Raw genomic sequence first — 18665 nt, forward strand, 5'->3', positions numbered from 1 at the left:
GGTAGAGGATCCATGAATATACTACATATTTAAGAAACAGAATAAATAAGCAGCAATGAGGAGAAAAGTAGAGTAAGAACATATATGTACACATACACACACATATATATGTGTATACTTATATATACACATACTCATGTGAGGAAATTCATGAACTGAAAGGAAAATGTTTAAAAGGCAAATGCAGAAAGAAACAAACAAAATGTCGACTGTTCATAGGCAGTCAATGGCTTTTGAAAAATGGTGGCGAACAGGAAAGATGCCATAAGACTGTAGATAGGTAAATACCACAATTTTCAAAACAGGGGTGGAATCTCCTAACTACAGGTCAATAAGGTTAATTTCTATTCCTGGAAAAAAGTTCTTGGATATAACAATTAAAAAAAAAAATTTAAACATTTTTCCATGGTTATAGTATTCATGTTCTCTCTTTTCTTACCTCCCCCTTCCTAAAGCTGACAAGGAATTCAGCTGGGTTATATATGTATTACTGGATATAACAATTATATAACAATTAAAGAGATACCTTATGAACATTCAGTCACTAAAGCAAAAAATATTTATTAACCACCTCTAATGTACTCAGGCACTGTGCTAAGAGCTCACAGTCTACTGGAGGAACTGGAGTTTACTGAAGTAAAAAACTCCATAAAAACAAATTATAGACAGGACAAATTAGAGACAATCTACAGAAAGAAGACTGATGAGGTCTGGGAAATGCTTCTTTCAGCGATGTAATTTTATATGAAACTTGAAGGAAGCGAGGAAGTCAGAAGGTAAGTTAATAATAGAGTTTCAGGCCTATGGGACAGCTAGTGAAAATGCCCAGAACTGGAAAATAGAGGCAAAAATGTCAGTCAGTGTCCCTGGATTGTAGAATAGTTAGGGAGTAAGGTGTAAACCAATTAGAAGGGTCCTAGATAGCCTAGAAAGACTAAGAATGTCAAATCTGATCCTGGAAATGACAGGGAATCACTGAGGCTAAAGAGGATGACCCTGTCAGACTTGCACTTTGGAAAGATCAATTTGGTAACTGATTTGGCCACTGAAGGACAGAGAGGAGTGGGAGACTCATGAATCAGAGACACCTAATAACAGGTTATTCTAGTAGACTATATATGAGGTGATGTGATGAAGGCCTGCCTCAGTGAGCTGGATAAGGTAGAGATGGCCTGCTTATCAAATCTGCAAAGTGGCATAAATGCCTGGACAGAACAGCTTACAAGCTAGATGTCTTTGTCAGAATTCATAGCAAGGCTGAATGAGAAGTCCTACACTTAGATTCAAAAACACCAACTATACAAGAAGAGGATGGTGGACGTATGGCTAGAGAATCACTAGAGGCTTTAGAAGACACAAGTCCAAATTTTAATCAGTGAGATATTGCAGTCCCCTTTCGTAAGTGGCATAAATTGAGACATCACATTCACAAATAGGAAGTTCCTGTTCTATTTGCTTTCTGCTTTGCTCAGACCAGATCTGGGCATTATGGTACTATTCATACCCTGACAAAATGGAATATGGCCAGAAAGGGGTAGTAAGTGGATTGGAGATTATGTTTTCTGATACAAATCTGAAGGAATTAGGAATGTTTAGTTTGAAGAAGCATGTAACAGCAATCATCAAGTGTCTGAATGGCTATTGTACAAGATGGGGACTGACCATATTCTGTTTAGTTCCAGAGGGTAAAACTAGGAATAATGGGTAGGAGTTGCAGTGGCAGAGATTGTAGCAAGAGAAGGCAAACCTTCTGGCAATCAGGGCTGTCCAAAAGTGGGCTGGTCTGCCTCAGAAGGCATTGAACATCTGCTGTCTCTGGACTCTAGACAGAGGCTGAAGGACTATTAGTGGGGCTCGTGGAGAGGATGCTCCTGCTTAGGTCTCTTACAGCTCAGATTCTCTGACAGGCCTGACAGTGGTGGTGAGGGACAGGACAGAGTCAAAGCAATGATTGGGGTTTCAAGTCTGATGATTAGGAGAATAGTGGTACAGACAATATAAAAAGGAATCTTAGACAAAGGAAGAGTAGCTTTTTGTGGGGTGAGGAATAAGGCAATAAATAAGTTCTGTTTTTGAAATATTGAGTTTGTGGTATTAGTTGGACATGCAGGTGAAGATATCTAGTAAGCAGTTGGCAATTAAGCACTAAAAACTCCTGGGAGATGCCAGGTCCAGAGTCATAGATACAGGAGTTATCTAAATAGAAACTGCAGCTGAAGCAGATAGAATTTTGTGTGAAGAGAGTCAAGAATAGATACTTGAGGTACACCCAAAACATGAGTAGTAAAAGAAAAAAAAAGAACGAGAGAAGGAAAATGAGGGTCCAAGCCAAAGAAAGAGAAAGTAGTTAGAAGACTGGAATGGTCAATGTCACATGCTTTCAGAAAAGTCAAGGAAAATGAAGATGGACAAAATGACATTGAACAAATATCCAAATCAATGAAAACTCTACTAAGAGATGAAGTAGAGAGATCATGAGATGGTAAAAAGACCATCAAGGCACAGAAGAAAGAAGACCAGCACTGTGGGCCAAATTCTGACACTAACTAGCAAGATCTTGGGCAAATCAGATCAGCTCCCAGGGGCTGAGTCTTCTTATCTATAAAATGATGGGGTTGAAGTAGATCATCTTCAAGGTGTCTTTCAAACCTAAAATTCAATGAATAAAACTACTGACTTAATTTTTTAAATTAAGTTTATTTATTTAATTAATTTAGAATATTTCCCCATGGTTCCATGATTCATGTTCTTTCCCTCCTTGCCTCCCACCTCCCTCCTGAGCTACCAACTTTAAAAACAAAACAAAACATTGCTAGAAGTTTGTGATTAAAAAGAGATAGGGACAGGCAGCTTAGATGATCAGTGTATAAAGCCAGGGCTACAGATAGGAGGTCCTGGGTTCAAATGTGGGTTCAAACACTTTCTAGCTGTGTGACCCTGGGCAAGTCACTTAACCTCAATTGCCTAGCCCTTACTACTCTTCTTCCTTGGAACCAATACTTAGTATCGATTCTAATATGGAAAGTAAGGTTTTAAAAAAATAAAAAAATAGGGACAAGGATTTATTGGAAATCTCACTATAAAACAGATTTAGATAACCTTAAAAAAACTGTGAAGTAATCATTTGAATTCTTTACTTCAAAAAAAGCACAAATCAGAGATATCTTTACTTTCCTAAGAACTAAAAGCCCCACAGTTTATGTACTTCAGAAATTTTTAATATCCTCAGAATTCCAAAAATCTAAAATTTGAGGATAACAAATGAAGCCTATGGAATTATAAATGTAAAAATAAGTAAAGTACTTTTAAAAAGCTCTGAGTTTATGTTTAAATAATAATAAGGACCACTTGGGCTGATTTACTATTTATATTGTTATTAAGTACAACAAAAGGTAACTGAGTAACATTAAACTGAAAATCCTTCAATTTTCATATAATTCAAATTAAGTATTCAGTTTTTTTCCCACTTGAGTCCCAATTACTACAAAAATTATCTACTACATTAAAATATCTGGAGTCTACATCTGTTCATAAACTGCACACAGTAGAAAAATTTTACTAACTCTGTAATCAAAGGAAAATTTGAGCTGAAAAATGAATGGCACACAATCTAATACTACTAAGGGATAAAAAACATTATGTCTTCTAACCAAAGCGTTTAATCAAAGTTTTTTAAAGGCAAATCTTTGAGAACTGCATGAATACTGCTAATTTTTATTATTAACTTGTCTGTCACTTCAAGTAACAACTTAATACCTCAAATTTGAAAAAAGTAACTTCTAAGAAGATATCCCTAAAGAAGATCTAATCCTACTAAAAAGTATTTCTTACCAAATTTTCTTGGCTTTCACTTACCATAAGCAGTTCCTGGGCCAAACTCATTCCCTGCATCAATCATGTATTGCCCCAAGAGTTCTTGGTTGTTTATACGAGTTGGAGCTTTTCTATCCAATTTCTCATAAACAAATTCTTCTATTCTAGCATCTGAGAAAAAGTTAAGATTACAAACTTAATTTAGAATACTATTTTTATTTCAACAAACTATTTTTAAAAGCATTTGATTAGGAATCATACCATCCCTTCAAACAAGTATGAAATTACCACTACATATGAAAACACAGATCTTATTGACTGTGAAAAATATCAAAATATTTTATTTAACCATCAAGATATTAATAGATAATATTCTCCTAATAAGTTAATTTACATGGTCTTTTAAAAAAATCAAGAATGAAACTTATTAAAACAACTGGGCACTAAATTTATTTTAAAAGATAAAACTTTTCTTAGGGTTACATGAGAGTCTTATGTGGTTTTTAAGTTCCTACAAAGTCTAGTAATAACAGTTACTTTCAAGTAAAATTTACTTATTTAGATTAAATCTTTTGTTTGCCTTTGAATAGAAACATAACTTTACAGCTATGTATCTCAGACTTAGAAAACATAAATACAAGCTATTTTATTTCTAAGTTTAGAAAAGACACATCTATAGGGAATGAGAATGACAAACAGGTCTCTCCTACTTTAAGCTAAGTGTCTTCTAGGCTGAAAGTCTCCAAGACTATAATGACCAAATACAGATGTGGGAGGTTGTAAATGGGCCAGTTTGGACTATGAAGTGATCTGAAACTAGTAATATATTGTCAATATAGTATAAATCTGCCTGTAAGTTGAATTTAGCCAAGATGAAGAAAACAACTTCACATTTCATACCTGCCTACAAAAAACTGACTTCTAGCATGTTAATAAAAAATTTTAAGGCAGATTTTGCTGCACAGTAGAAAATATTTAAAGAGATATTTGGAATTTGGAACAATTGGAAGAGTTTTTATCTTTCAAGTACTAAATTTAGCATTAATATACACTTTGGTTAATAGGCTACTGTGGAATATTAATAAAAATTTATTTTAAAGCAGCAAGTTGATTGTCTACTTGGTTTTAAGTACAAATAAATGACTATAGGACTTGCTAACTGTGAATTATAAGAAATTTTGCTTTCATAAGGGAAGGCATTGGATTAATATGCCTATTTTTTTCTTTTCTTCCTTTTAAACTATGGGTTAAAATCCATTTAATATTCAAGCCTTAAATGGATTCTCCTAAGTGATAGATGAACTGCTTAAGCACAAAAGACTAAATATTTCTCCAGAGAAACTTTCTCATTTAAAGAAATATCTGTTAAAAAACACTACATAAGAAAAAATAGTCTCAACCCATAGCTCTTTAACTTGACATTTCTATAGTAGTAATACATTCCAAGTCTAAAATTCTAAAATCTAAAAAGAATATCTAAAAATAATTTTATGACATTTTACAGTGCTGTCAACATGTCATGGTAGAAGAGAGAGGGAGAAAAGGCAAGAAAAAAATTTACATGGCTGATTCCTATGGACCATTAGTCACTTGTCTTCTCCCTACCCCAAATGATATAGTAGATTGAGTATCTGACTGAGTCTTAAAAAGCCTTGAGTCTTAATTCAGGTTCCACTGTTAATAAGCTGAACAACACTATGCAGAGAGATCTACCTAACCTCTCAAGTCTCAACTTTTTTAATCTGTAAAATAGAGATAAAATTGCCTGCTCTAAAATTCTATTTCTGAAAAATCTGAGGTGACAAAAAATATAAACTATTTAACCTAATGTACTGTACTTTTATATGGAACGGTTCAGAAACATTCTTGTCTGTAGGCAAACAGAAGGATTTGTTTTTATCATTGTGGACCTTCCAATCATATGTTTCTTAAAATTTATTGAGATCACAGTCTAAGAAGTAATGGAACTTGGTCTTTTTACATTTTAGGTATTGAGCATAACTTGCATTTATACTCATTGTACTTAGTTAAGATTCCAGAAGCTTTTGAATACAAGTCATTCTATACGAAAGTTTTCTATTAAAGAAATCTATAGAACACTCCATTTTCAATTAAAAAAAAGACAAAAAAATCCCAACCATTAAAAGATTAAGGCCAAAAAATTAGGAAGAAACATGTAGCACAAATAGCACTTTAAATAAAATTGTCAAATAAGACTAAATAGAAAAAAGGTTCCTTACTAGGATTTGGCTGCAATAGCACCTCTGTTTGCCTCATCATTTTTTCTGTCCATTGTTTGGTGCATTCAGCTTTGCTAAGAAGGTTCTCTAAGTGAGCATCCAATTCCGTCTTCTCTGCCTGACCAAGCTTTTCTTCTGTGAACTGTTTTTGACAGGGAAAAGAATGAAGTAATTATTCCTCAAATTGAGTTGAAAAAATATGAGTAATTTTATAATCAATAATAAATACAGGTGGGCCCCAACTCAGGAAGATGTATTCCAAATGATTAATCACCATAAGGTGTTTGAAAAAGAACAATCTGTAAGGGTGAGACATCCTGACAACATAGCAGGCTGACATGATCACTGAAGGGGAGACAGCAGAGGAAAATCAACAGCAACAGTATCATCAGTGTGGAAAGAATAATGAAGGTGGAAGGCAAAGGCCCTAAATGGCTTTCACCAGGTCATATAAGTATTCTATAGCACTTGGAGAAGTCTTCTTGACATACTACTCTAACTGCTTTCTACTGCTTCCCTCAACATAAATCCACAACTTACATCTCCTCAGTTAATTTGTAAACAGATTCAAAAACTATTTAGGCCATAAATATTAAGCTCCACTTTGTACAGTATCCCAAAAGTATAAAGACTAAGTCACTTCGAATACCCTGGATGTAGGTGGTATGCTGGAAAGCAGCAGCTAAGGAAAACCCTGCTGTACTGGGGAGCTAAATGTTATTTATTGATCAAGAACAACAAAAATACACATCCCCGGTGCTTCACAGTTTACAAGCACTCATAGTTACCACACGAGTAGGTTGTATACCTACTATCATGCCCAGTGCACAGGGAGGAAAAGCTTAACCACAATCACAAACCCACAAGCACATTGTGAGTGCATTCAGAAATTTTATTTTATTTTTTTTATGACAAACATTTATTCAATGATCACAAAATGACATTTTTATCTAAATGAAGAAACTAAAACAATTAAATATTTTAAAAATAACTAAGCTTTAATTAAAATGAAAAAAATTTCATTTTTTGAGACATTTGGGTATATCTGGGCTCAAAACCACTACCTGGGTACACTTTAAGGATATGCTTTATACCTTGTATATCTAATGGCAGAGCTTCAAATCATTTAACTTATTTGGTATATTTTCTATTATACCACGTTTGGGATACTGTCTAGCTGGGTGACCCAGGGCAAGTATTTTTCCTTGGTCTGCCTCAGTTTCCTCAGCTATAAAATAGCTGTGATAAGGATAGTGCTTGGCTAAATGTTCTACAAATGTTAGCTATTATTATTTTAGTGCCTTTCCTCATTTAATTATTTCTTATTTATCCTGTATGTAGCTTGTTTGTACATGTTTATTTGCTTGTTATCTCCTCCAGTAGATGTGGAGCTCCTTAAGGACAGGGACTGTCTTTTGCCCTTTTTTTTGGAGGGGTAATCTCAGAGCTTAGCACAATGCTTGGCACATGATAAAGGCACTCAATAAATGTTGACATCATAGGTCACATGAAGTCTTTCATAGATTTCTTGCTATATCCCAAAATATACCCATATGCTTTCCTACTTCCACTTTTTTGTTTATGCTATCCCTTCTGCTGTTTAGTTGTTTTCAGTTGTGTGAGGGAGGCTCTTCATGACTCCATTTGAGGTTTTCCTTGGCAAAGATACTAGAGTCCTTTGCCATTTCCTTCTCTAGCTCATTTTACAGATGAGGAAACTGGGGCAAACAAGGTCAAGTAACTTGCCCAGGATCACAAAGCTAATGCATATCTAAGGCTGGACTTGAATTCAGGTCCTTCTGACTCCAGGCCTAGCTGTCTTCTACCTGGGATATCATTACACCATACATCATCCTCTTCCTCCTATTTCCACCATCTTTGCCTGCTGAAATTATAGTCATTTAAGAAATAGCTTCAATATGCTCTATCCACAAAATCAATCTAATACCACATTGTCAATTGTCTGTTGGAAATCCCAGTGATACCTCAGCTTAATTTAACCCTCAGATATTCTCTTCCTCTAAACTGCCCTATTTCTTCTGAGGGCATAACTATTTAAATCACCCTGTCCTGAAACTTCAGAGTGATCTTATACTCCTCCTTTCTCTAATTAATTGCCAAGTTTCATCAGTTCTATCCCCATAATACCACCGAAATCCATCCACACCATGGTTCTCCTTGCTATTGATTAGGCCAGTGATGGGCAAACTACAGTCCTCGGGCCAGACTGGGGGGAGGGCTGAAATGCTCTATTCTTTCGAGTGACATTATTCCTAATCTGGTGAATACAATGAGTAGGACACAATACAATGAAACTTCGAAATAGTTGCCTTAGAAACAGACTGACAGACGAGCATTTCCTTTCCTTTGGCCCCCTCTTTAAAAAGTTTGTCCATCACTGGCTTAGGCCATTCAGACTTAAGACTTATGCAGTAAAATTCTCCTGTGGTTTCCCCCTCAGCTTTCCCTTCTACAACCTATTCTTCATGTAGCTACCAAAACAATGTACTTTTGATACAAGAGCTGACAGTGAAGTTCACTCCAAGGGTAACAGAGAAAGACATGGTGGGCATGACCAGGTTTCAACACATCACAGAGTTATGAGTCAGCAAAGGAGAAAGGAGGTCTAAGTTACATATCATTGGAAAATATCAGTTGGTTACATGGTGGAGTGAAGGATAAGCAGCAGCCTTTCCAAGCTTTTCTGCGAGCCTTGAAACATGTCAAGAGAATTTGAGGAAGGCTGGAGGGATGTCCAGTGTTAAGCTTCTGGAGGGAGGACAAAGATGAGTGCCACAGTTTTGGCAGGAGTGGACAAGGTATAATGTACATTACTGAAGGCTGGTTGAGGACCAAAATGGCATCACTAGTGATTTCTTTTGACTTATGCATAGATTGGATTTGAGAGCCAGAGTTGCACAAAGCCTCACTCTCTCTTCCAAAGTCATCAAAGTCCAATGGCAAGACAAAAGTCACTGGTGATGGCTTGGGATGCGGTGAATGACCTTGGCTTCTTCAACATCTAATCAAGCTCTAAAGCATTCCACAGTACCTGCTTCTGCCACCTTTGTGGTTGTTGGAACAAATTATTTTCATCTGCCCATTCTGCTGGGGAAAGTCTTCACATGTTTGGGTGGATTATTGCCCTAACTCACCAATGGGTCTGAGGCCTGCCAGTTACCCTGAACCTAGTTGGTATGACCACTGTGCATACCAGAGCTTCTTGGATCCACAGGCAAGAGCTGCGAGACAGATGGATTACAAAGGAGGAAAGCAGCCCTGAAAAAGGTTTGGCAAGCTCTAAGAAAGGAAGTACTACACACCAAAGGTACTTCCCTGAACCCCCGTACATGACTGAAACAACTGAACAACTGGAGGAAATATCCACATAAATAAGAGATCCAATGGAGTATTAGACTAGAGCATGTAGATCTGATCATATAGTCCCCTCTTCAAACCCTTCAGTGGAATGGAGTAGAAAGGGAAAGCATTATTAGGCACTTACTAGTACAAACACTTGGGATACAAATAAAAAAATGAGACTCCCAAGGAGCTTACCTTCCAGTTGAGACACCACACTCAGTGACTTGAGACTAAAATACAAAGTTAGCCCTGTATTTCAAAGGCCTTCCTTCTACACTATCTTCAATCTATATCTCTTTGTATTTCTTCTGTGTTTTTTTCCCCAATCTGGTCAAAATAAACATTGGTCATTCTGCAGACTAGTTTTTTAAAAATTAAATTGATGGGAAAATAGGTTTTGGCAAATAAATTATTAGAGTCATGATTAACATTGTTTTCCTGGTTCTGTATTATTTTACACAAGTTTTCTCACTTGTCTCTAAATTCCTCTTATTTGTCAGAATACATCAATATTCCATAACATTCATATATTAATCTATTCAATCACAAGGAAGTAGTGTGGTTCTGCACAAAGAGGGCTAGATTTGGAAGCAGTATTCTGGTCTGCAATATTATTCTGAAGCCCTTGGTAACTGAGATATCCTTATTTATAAAATGAGAAAGGTGAACTAGATGACCACTAAGGTCCCTTCTATCTCGAAACCTGTGGTTCTATCAGCCATTCTCAATTTAAGGGCACTCATTTTTTCCCCTTATCATAAAAGTATTGCTATGAATATTTTACTAGATATGAGACTACTACAAATCTTTTTCATTTTTTAATGTAAAAATAATTTTAGCAATAAACATTTTGAAATCAAAATTCATTGTTACTATGATGCCTGCAATCTATTCTACAGGCTGGAATATGTTTAGGGAAAGAGAGTACCTGTTAGGTCAAAAGATATGTGATTAATTTAAATGGTTATGTTCATGAAGGGCTAGCAGTTTAACCCAGCAATCTTATTTTCTTATACTGAGTCAGAAACTGAACTAAATGACCTCTGCAAGTCCCTTTCTAGTTCTGAATCTATGATTTTAAATGGATATTTTTAATAAATTGAAGCCAATTTTAAATGCCCCCGAGGAGGTCACTACTTAAAAGGACCCCATGGTGACCCCTTCTGTAAAGCTCTTAATCACTTCCCCTCCAAACCTCTGCCAATTTTTCTTTTGTACTAAAATAAATTCATACAATGTCTGTCTAGTATTCTTTTTTTTTCAATCTATAATAAAACTAAATTAAGTCAAGGTCATAAAAACCCAATCCAATGTTCTCTAAATGGCCAACTTTGACAAAAACAAAACAAAAAACAGTTCACTTGACAACTGTTTTAGGTCATAGAAAACAAGAGTTTTCTACTAGTCGGTTCATTATTTTTTTTCAAACCATTAAACCTCCTTTTAATGATTGAATAAAATACAAGATCTTACTATTTGGCTATGAAAAAGCATTTGATTTGGTAGAGTAAAATAGTTTTATAGCTCTTTCAACTAGATATGTTCAACATATATTTTAAAATCATAAAGGATTCTTTAACAGATACAAAGATAAAACTGGGATAATTCTTTGATAATTGATATCATTTGTGGCAAAAAATAAGGGAGATATTTGCCTAAGGTACTTGTCACTATCAAGGGGATTATCCAAAGCAGAACTCATAAGAAAGACGTATTCCTTAAAGAAAGTAAAGTTCTTATATATATAATATTTCACTGACTGCCAGCCCTGAAACACTTCAGAGCCTTCTAGAATCACTAATAGTTGTCCTAACTATCTAAAAAAGAAATACTTCACGGATGATCAAGTCTCTTGTCCAGAGTATGATATGTGGGTGCACGAACAGCCCACAGAGTTTGTCTATCAATTCACATATTTTGGATAGATTAAAGATGGACCATAAGCTTATTAACCCAATGAACTGGGACAGAATTTAATATGAATAAAAAAATGAGTTCAACTGTAGCACTTTCAATGATCCCAAGCTGGTCAAGGAATAAGATGTAACAGGGACATCCCACATAAATTGTAGGTGTCAAAATGTCCTGCTATGTTGAGTACATGAGGATATAGCCATGAATTGCTCAGGACAAAGAAAAATTACACTACAATCTGCTGTTTGCAGGGAGCAAGTAGACCACATAGGTGAGATCAAGGTTCCAATGAACTTAAAAAGAAAGTTTAATTTTTGCAGCAGTAATCCATGTGGGTTTGTGAAAAACTTTACAAACTGTTTATAGTGCATTGTGAAAGGTGAGCCTGGAGTGGGGCTCTGGTTCTTCCACTACCTGGATGGCTCTGGACAACCACTTCACCTCCCTTTACTGCTTCCTCCTCAATAAAATAAGCAAGCAGACTAGATAATGTCCCCAGTCTTTTCCTATCTAAAAGTGTATTATCTTGAAATTTCAATTCAATTGTGGACTAAGCTTAGGTGTATCCTTAGTGTCTGTTATCTAACCTATAAGTAAATAACCTGCCTTAGCTGCATATCACTCTAGTCTATCCAATCTGGAAAAAAAAAATCCCACTCTTCTTCATTACTTAAACATTTTCTTTCCATGAAGTCATAAGCAAAGAAACCTAAAACTTCTGAAGAATTAAAAGTTACAGGGACCCAAAGGCAATAGAAAGATGGATGCCTGTCATAAGGAGATTATAGCACATTACCAATGATGACTTACACATGAGAAGTTACATTCAAAGCATCAAATACAGGTATGAATGGAACAGGAGCAGACCTAGACACACAGCAAAATAAGAGAAAAGGTAGAAAGCCCATCTGTTTCAATGCTAGCCCAGAAATATCAAAGGAGCCAGGCAAAGGCCCTTAAAGAGTTAGGCAAATTGCCTAATGGAAAAACACAGGTGAAAGAATGGCATTAAAGCAAATAGAAGGCATTTAATAAATGTTTACTGATTGACTGTGCTGGTAGAATGAACTACCACAATGATGAGATATAGAAGTATCAAGTATTAAATCATAATTTATGTTTCCTATTTCACAACTCTAGTGTAAGAGAATAAAGTGATCAGGTAACTAAAACAGCATTCCTCCACTCAAATTATTCTAAAAAAAATTGTTTTAGCAGTGTGCCTAACTATAATGGCTAGGGAGGGCAGAAAAAAAAGAAGAGAAAATGAAGAGGCTTTTTTAGGGCAGAGGAAAAGCCAGATAGGTGTCTGAGAGTAGGTTATGTCCTTTTGAAAATCTAAACATATCATAAAGATTAAAAGCAACTAAAGTTTTAGTCCTGGACAGTCACACCTGAGTTCTCTATAGAAAAGGATGTGATCCATTAGATAGACCACGAGACAAGACCCTTCTCCTATTCCCTGCTTCACATAGGACCATGATAAAATAAAATAAGTGCACATTTACCAAATTTACCATCAATTCCATGAAGAAGGGGCAATATTTTGAAAGATTTCTAGGTTTGTTGGAGGACAGCCTATGAGATTCTATTATAATTTACTATTAGAAAATAAAAACATTTTAAATCTCATAATTAGACAAGTATTAAATAAATGACTTACTTTCCATATTGGCAACCCAAATCTTCATTTTCCACATTATCTAGATTTTTGTTTTCCTATTTAAATCTGACTATACCCAATTTTTAAATCAACAAGTCAGTCTCTAAGCAATACATAAATAGTTGAACTGGAAATTTCATCATTTTCAGCACATTTTGTATCTTGGGTACAGCATAAAGTAGCATTTAAGATGTCAGTTAAAACTTGGATTATTTCATGAGATGTTTAGGCCATGCTCACTGCACTCGTGGCTCCCTTTCTGACCCTTTCTATATCTCCACTCCAGTAGTATGGCCTTCCAAGGTCCTTTCAACCACTCCTAGCCTTACAGCTGTCCTTTATAGGTATTGTTGTTCCCCAATTAGAATGTAAGCTCTTTAAGGGCAGGAACTATCTTGTTTACTTGCACTTGCATAGTACAGTGTATATTCATAGTATAAGCATGTAATAAATGCTCTATTTCTATCACCATGTTAAAACATACTATATGGATGTAGATCCAGGTTCTGATACATACTGGTTTGGTAATCCTGGGCAAATCACTTAACTTGTCAGTGCTTCAGGTATCTAGCTAAAACTATAAACTGCCAACTTACACAAATCTGAAGGGTGGTCACAGAGGAAATTCCCTATTCTAAGGAAACTGCAGCTGCATGAACAAAAACTAGGTAAGGAAATTTTTTCTTTGGACTTTTCCTAATCATGTTATAAAATATCAAGATTAACATAATTATAAAATGTGAGGTTTTCAGGAGGAAAATATAAAAAGCAAGGAACTTATGAACATTCATTTTGGTTCTTTTAAGAAATTAGCAGAAAAACAAGTATACTGCGTTAAAGAATAACCACACACAAAACTAAAAGTATGCAATATGATATTGAACTGCCATGACTTTGCCTCTACGACAATTCCAGATGTCCTAATACAAAAATATAAGAAACACTAAAGAATTGAAATTTATCAATGAGGTGACTGTTTATTATAATGGGAAGGGAATGGAAAAGTTGTTACCATTATAACCTCTAAAAGAACGGACCTCAAGGAGGCTTGATAGAGGGATAGGTAGTACTTGGCAAAAGGAAAGAAGAAAGAAGTTATTCTAAAGAAAGACAACAGAGAATCAAAACTCACATTAAATACCAAGATTCTGCTTCTAAATTCTTCTTCTAAATTCTAAATTCTGCTTCTAAATTCTAAATGCTTCTAAAATTCAAAGCCAAGAAAAAGACAAAAATGAAATGATCCCTGTCCTCAAGGGGTTTATATTCTAATGGGGGAGACAACATGTATAACTAGGTATTAAAAGATATGGAAAAAATGAATACAAGGTGTTTTCTTTTGCAACGTAATATGGAAATATTTTGCATGACTATACACGTATAATCTATATAAAATTGTTTGCCTTCTCAAGGAAGGAGGAAGGGAGAGAAAGAATTTGGAACTCAAAATTAAAAAAAAATGTTAAAAATTTCTGTTCGTGTAATTGAGGAAAAAATAAATTTAAAAAGTGAATACAAGGTAGTTTTGGGAGAGAAAGCACTGGAGAACAAGAGGAAGGGTACGAGAAAGGAGAAAATCAAGAAAGGGTACAGGTAGAAGATGTTATTTGAGTGAAATCTTGAAAGGCAATCAGTCCTTCCAAGAAATGAGAGTATGAAAGGTGTGACCCGAATTCTTTTTTTCATGTGTGTGTGAATGTTTTGTGTTGGGGAGGAGGCTGGGAACCTAAATCTCCTGATTTTGCCCAGGTGGGAAGTAGAAGAGCCTTCTCAATGATGATCAGCACACTTGGCTTGTTTTCCTCCCTCAGCTGCCTGGTCCTGATCAGCTTTATCTTTCTTACAACCTTCCCAGTAGCAACAGCCACTATATCTGGCCTGCTAATTCAGTTTTAAAATAGAAATAATATATTTTATCCTTTTAATGTAAAAACAAATGACTACTGTGTACAAGGCAAACTTCTCTGTATTATAGTAGAAATGAAGGAAGAAAAGACCCAGTTTCTGACACTAATGTTATAAATGCTTTAAATGGCAGTTTAAGACAGTGATAGAAGAGACCTCAGGTTTGCAACAATAAACTGCATGGATAATAATGTTCACAGGAAGGATAGAGTACTTTAGCCTAGTACATTCAGGACCAACTTTTATGGAAGGGATGAGAGTTTTAGCTAGAACTTTAAAGGTCTACTATTTGGAGGAAATTAAAATAAACATGTACCAGATAAGGGGGAGAAAAAAGAATTTGCGCTTCCTTACAAATTCTGATTTGTTGCTTATAAGTACTAAGAATGCTATTTCATTTTAATGGAAAACTGTTAATATTTAGATATGAAAATTTATTTTCCCTGATAATGTTTTTATAGCTCTCAACTTTAATTGCAATTCATTAGACTTTGCACATTATTATAGGCTAAATGACCTCTCAGGTCCAACCCAACTCTCTATGATCTTATGACTGCTGTGATTACTGATGTCAACAAAGTATAGAATGAGATCTTAGTTAATGACTAAGTGCTGTAACTGAAATGAGCTCTACAAAGCAATGTTTTGTCTAAACAAATCCAGCACAGTATTTTCAATCTCACATGAAGGATGGTCCCAAGATACCTTTGGAAACTTTGGAAAATGGAAAGTTTTATTCTTAAAGTAATGGCCCCAGAGATAGTCAAAACAAAACAAACTGGGGGCAGCTGGGTATCTCAGTGGATTGAGAGCCAGGCCTAGAGACAGGAGGTCCTAGGTTCAAATCTGATCTCAGACACTTCCCAGCTATGTGACCCTGGGCAAATCACTTGACTCCCATTGTCTACTCTTACCACTCTTCTGCCTTGGAGCCAATAAACAGTATTGACTCCAAGATGGAAGGTAAGGGTTTAAAAAAAATTTTTATTTTCAAAAAAACCTAACTTGTTTATACTGATTGGATATAATACTTAAAAAATTATTCTGAAGATGCTAAGTTTAAGTTAGTGTTACAGAAAATGGTTTCAGTGATAGCTAAACTAGATGGAATGTAAAGCTCACAAAAACTCTTTTCCTACTTCTTTTAATCACCCTTCTTTCAAAGCACACTATCAATACTTCTGCCAGACTTTACTGTCTGTCTTCTGAAGTTAGGATAGCAACTTCTAGTTGTGTCTCCTTAGGCTACCACTCTATACAAACATATCAAACCAAGTTACTTCATCTGGAACAAAGTATGTGTAGAAAGACAATGTTAAATATAGAAAGGGATTAAAAGTGCATTTGGCACTTAGAGGCTTGGCGGACATACAAATTGACCTAGTGGGCACTCAGAGTTCTGATTTATTGAATAAAATATCCAGTTAGTCAAACCTTTTTAACACTTGAAATACTGCCTGAAACTTTTCCCAATTCCTGCCTGCACAATGGAAAAGTATCTCCTCTTTTCTCAAATTTTCCTGGATTAAGAGGTTGTGCATTCTTATAAGGAAAGAGAACTACATTTAGAGTAAGAAGACTTTGATTCAAGTTCCACTTTGGCCACTTACTTCTTGGGTGACTTTGGGCAAGGCATTTAACTGCTGCAGAGTCTCAGTTTTCTAATAAAATAAGGAATTTGGAGCTGATACCCAAAGGTCTTTTCCTGCTCAAGTCTGTGATCCTAAGGTTGGGTTCCATAGCTGGCCTTATCAATAATTCTCATCTGTGTACCTGTCACAACTTTTAAACCAATGGAATCTTTGAGGATAAAAACCATCATTTTTATTCTTTAAATCTTCAGTGACTGCCAACTAATAAATGCTTAATCAACACTTGCTGATCTGAATTTAAATTAAATTTGTCTAGTCATGGACCTATTTGTCAGATAAACTCCCAAGAAATAAGGAGTAAAATTCCAACTGAAATCAGTTTGGTCAGAAGAATTTGCATGCTTTTAACAGAGGTATGACTACAAGCAGCATTTTAGTGACCTAAAAACAAAATGTGAATTTCTCAGTGAAACTATAAGGTTCAGTCCCTGAAAGGCTAATTAAATAACTCAAATTAGAAAACAGAAACAAACATGTAAGTAATCCTACTGGCACCTTATCTTAGGAACATAAGAATACACATTAGGAGAACTAGACTCTACGTAGTATCAATCATCCTAAAGAAAGGGTATTTTTTTGGATATTATAGATCAAAACAAAATATACCTAAGGAAACCAGTTTGCTGGATTATAAAATGGCCAGCATTAAGGAGAATTAGAAAAAATTGATCAAACACCATAAATTTAAATGTATTTCAAGTAATTATTCTTAAAATGGCAAGGCCACGTTAATAATACAGAATGGTTTTAGTGATAACTAAAACAGACTTGAGTATAAAGCTCACAAAAACTCAAGTACTCAATTTACCCAACTAAAAAAAAAATCATTCAGATTATGACCTGTTGAACTGTGGCTATTTTCTGAAGAGAGGTTACTTTAGCTAAAACTCAGGGTGAAGTGGTTTAAAAATATTTTCAAAAATCATACATAAAAAATATGATGTCTTGGCAATAAAAAAAGTTGTGTTGTTTTTTTTTAAGGGAGCAATTATGGCAGCTGCACTAGTACTTCTAGTAGGCTTTGGGACCTCGGGTGTACTTTCTAATTTTTAAGTGTAATTTTCTTAAGCAGAAGCAGAGCTTTAAAATGTAGGTGTGAGATGGTTTCCAAAGAACATTCTAGTCCTACTATTCTTTACTGGCATATGATAGGAGAAAGTGCAAAGGTTTTCTAAGTGAATCCTGACTCTGCAGCTTACACCAGCTGGGAACCCTTAGTCTGTTTCCTAGCCTGCAAAATGAGGGCGTTGGTCTGGATGGCCGGTGAGGCCCCTTCCAGCTCCAGAATCTCGAGAAAGATTTTCAGTCCCTCCCTCTTGCTTTTGACACCTCTCCTGCTAGCTTCCTGTCCAATCTACTCCCCGTAAAAAAGTTCTTGTAGACACGAGCAGAAGGGATTAACTTAATGTTACCGATTCCTTTGGCAGTTTGGGGAAACCTAAGGCTCCCTTTTCGGGAAAATGCTTTTTTTAAATGGATGAAAATATCTGCAATATTACTAAGGAAACTAGTTGTATTGGAACAGTCAGAAAAGAGAGCTTTTCAAAAGTTCCAGGACCTTGGGTTAAGAACACTGCCCCAGAGAATCCCTTACTGGTAACACAGGGGAGGAAAGTCTCGCTTGCTCTAAAGGCGAAAGCCCTGGTGAAGTGGCCGGCACCCGGAGTCCGCGTGTGGAGGGCTCTCGGGACTCCCCACTCTTGTACCTCTGGACTAGTGACGCGCCCAGGGATACTCTGTGCTGGGCTGCGTAGAGGGTCGGGAGGGGGGGGGGGTCATAGCCGGGCACAGAGTGGGTCTGCGGCCACGGGCTCGCAAGGCCAGTGGCCTGCCACTGAGGGTCAGCGCCTCCAGTTCGGAGCCTGGAGGGCGGCGAAGAGGGGAGGTCATGAGGTCAGGTCCAGGCTCGGGCCTCGCTCGCGGCTCGGAACAGGCCCCTCCCCGACCCCCCACGGCCTGCGGGGGAGAGGAAGAGGGCGAGGTCTCTGCTCCTTCCGTTACCGACCCGCCCCCGCCCCGGCCTGGCCCGGCTGTCAGCCGCGGAAGGCGGAGCCTGGGTGAACGGCTACGGCCGCCGCCGCCGGGCCTCGGCCTCCTGCTCGCCCCGGCCCGGCC

General features: G+C 36.5%; 1 protein-coding gene across 1 annotated transcript in view; it reads right to left on the reverse strand.

Moving 5' to 3' along the window:
* SH3GLB1 (SH3 domain containing GRB2 like, endophilin B1) overlaps window positions 1-18665 on the reverse strand; it is a 54101-nt gene that overhangs the window by 25887 nt on the left and 9549 nt on the right. The window contains exons 3-8 of the mRNA XM_044674846.1: window positions 18472-18645; window positions 18145-18412; window positions 17750-17904; window positions 11745-11775; window positions 6054-6195; window positions 3856-3984 (exon numbers count right to left, since the gene is read on the reverse strand). Of these exons, the coding sequence (XP_044530781.1) occupies window positions 3856-3984; window positions 6054-6195; window positions 11745-11775; window positions 17750-17904; window positions 18145-18412; window positions 18472-18645 (899 nt within the window). The remainder of the gene's footprint in view (window positions 1-3855; window positions 3985-6053; window positions 6196-11744; window positions 11776-17749; window positions 17905-18144; window positions 18413-18471; window positions 18646-18665) is intronic.

This window comes from Gracilinanus agilis, chromosome 4, assembly GCF_016433145.1.
Source record: "Gracilinanus agilis isolate LMUSP501 chromosome 4, AgileGrace, whole genome shotgun sequence".
NCBI lineage: Eukaryota > Metazoa > Chordata > Mammalia > Didelphimorphia > Didelphidae > Gracilinanus > Gracilinanus agilis.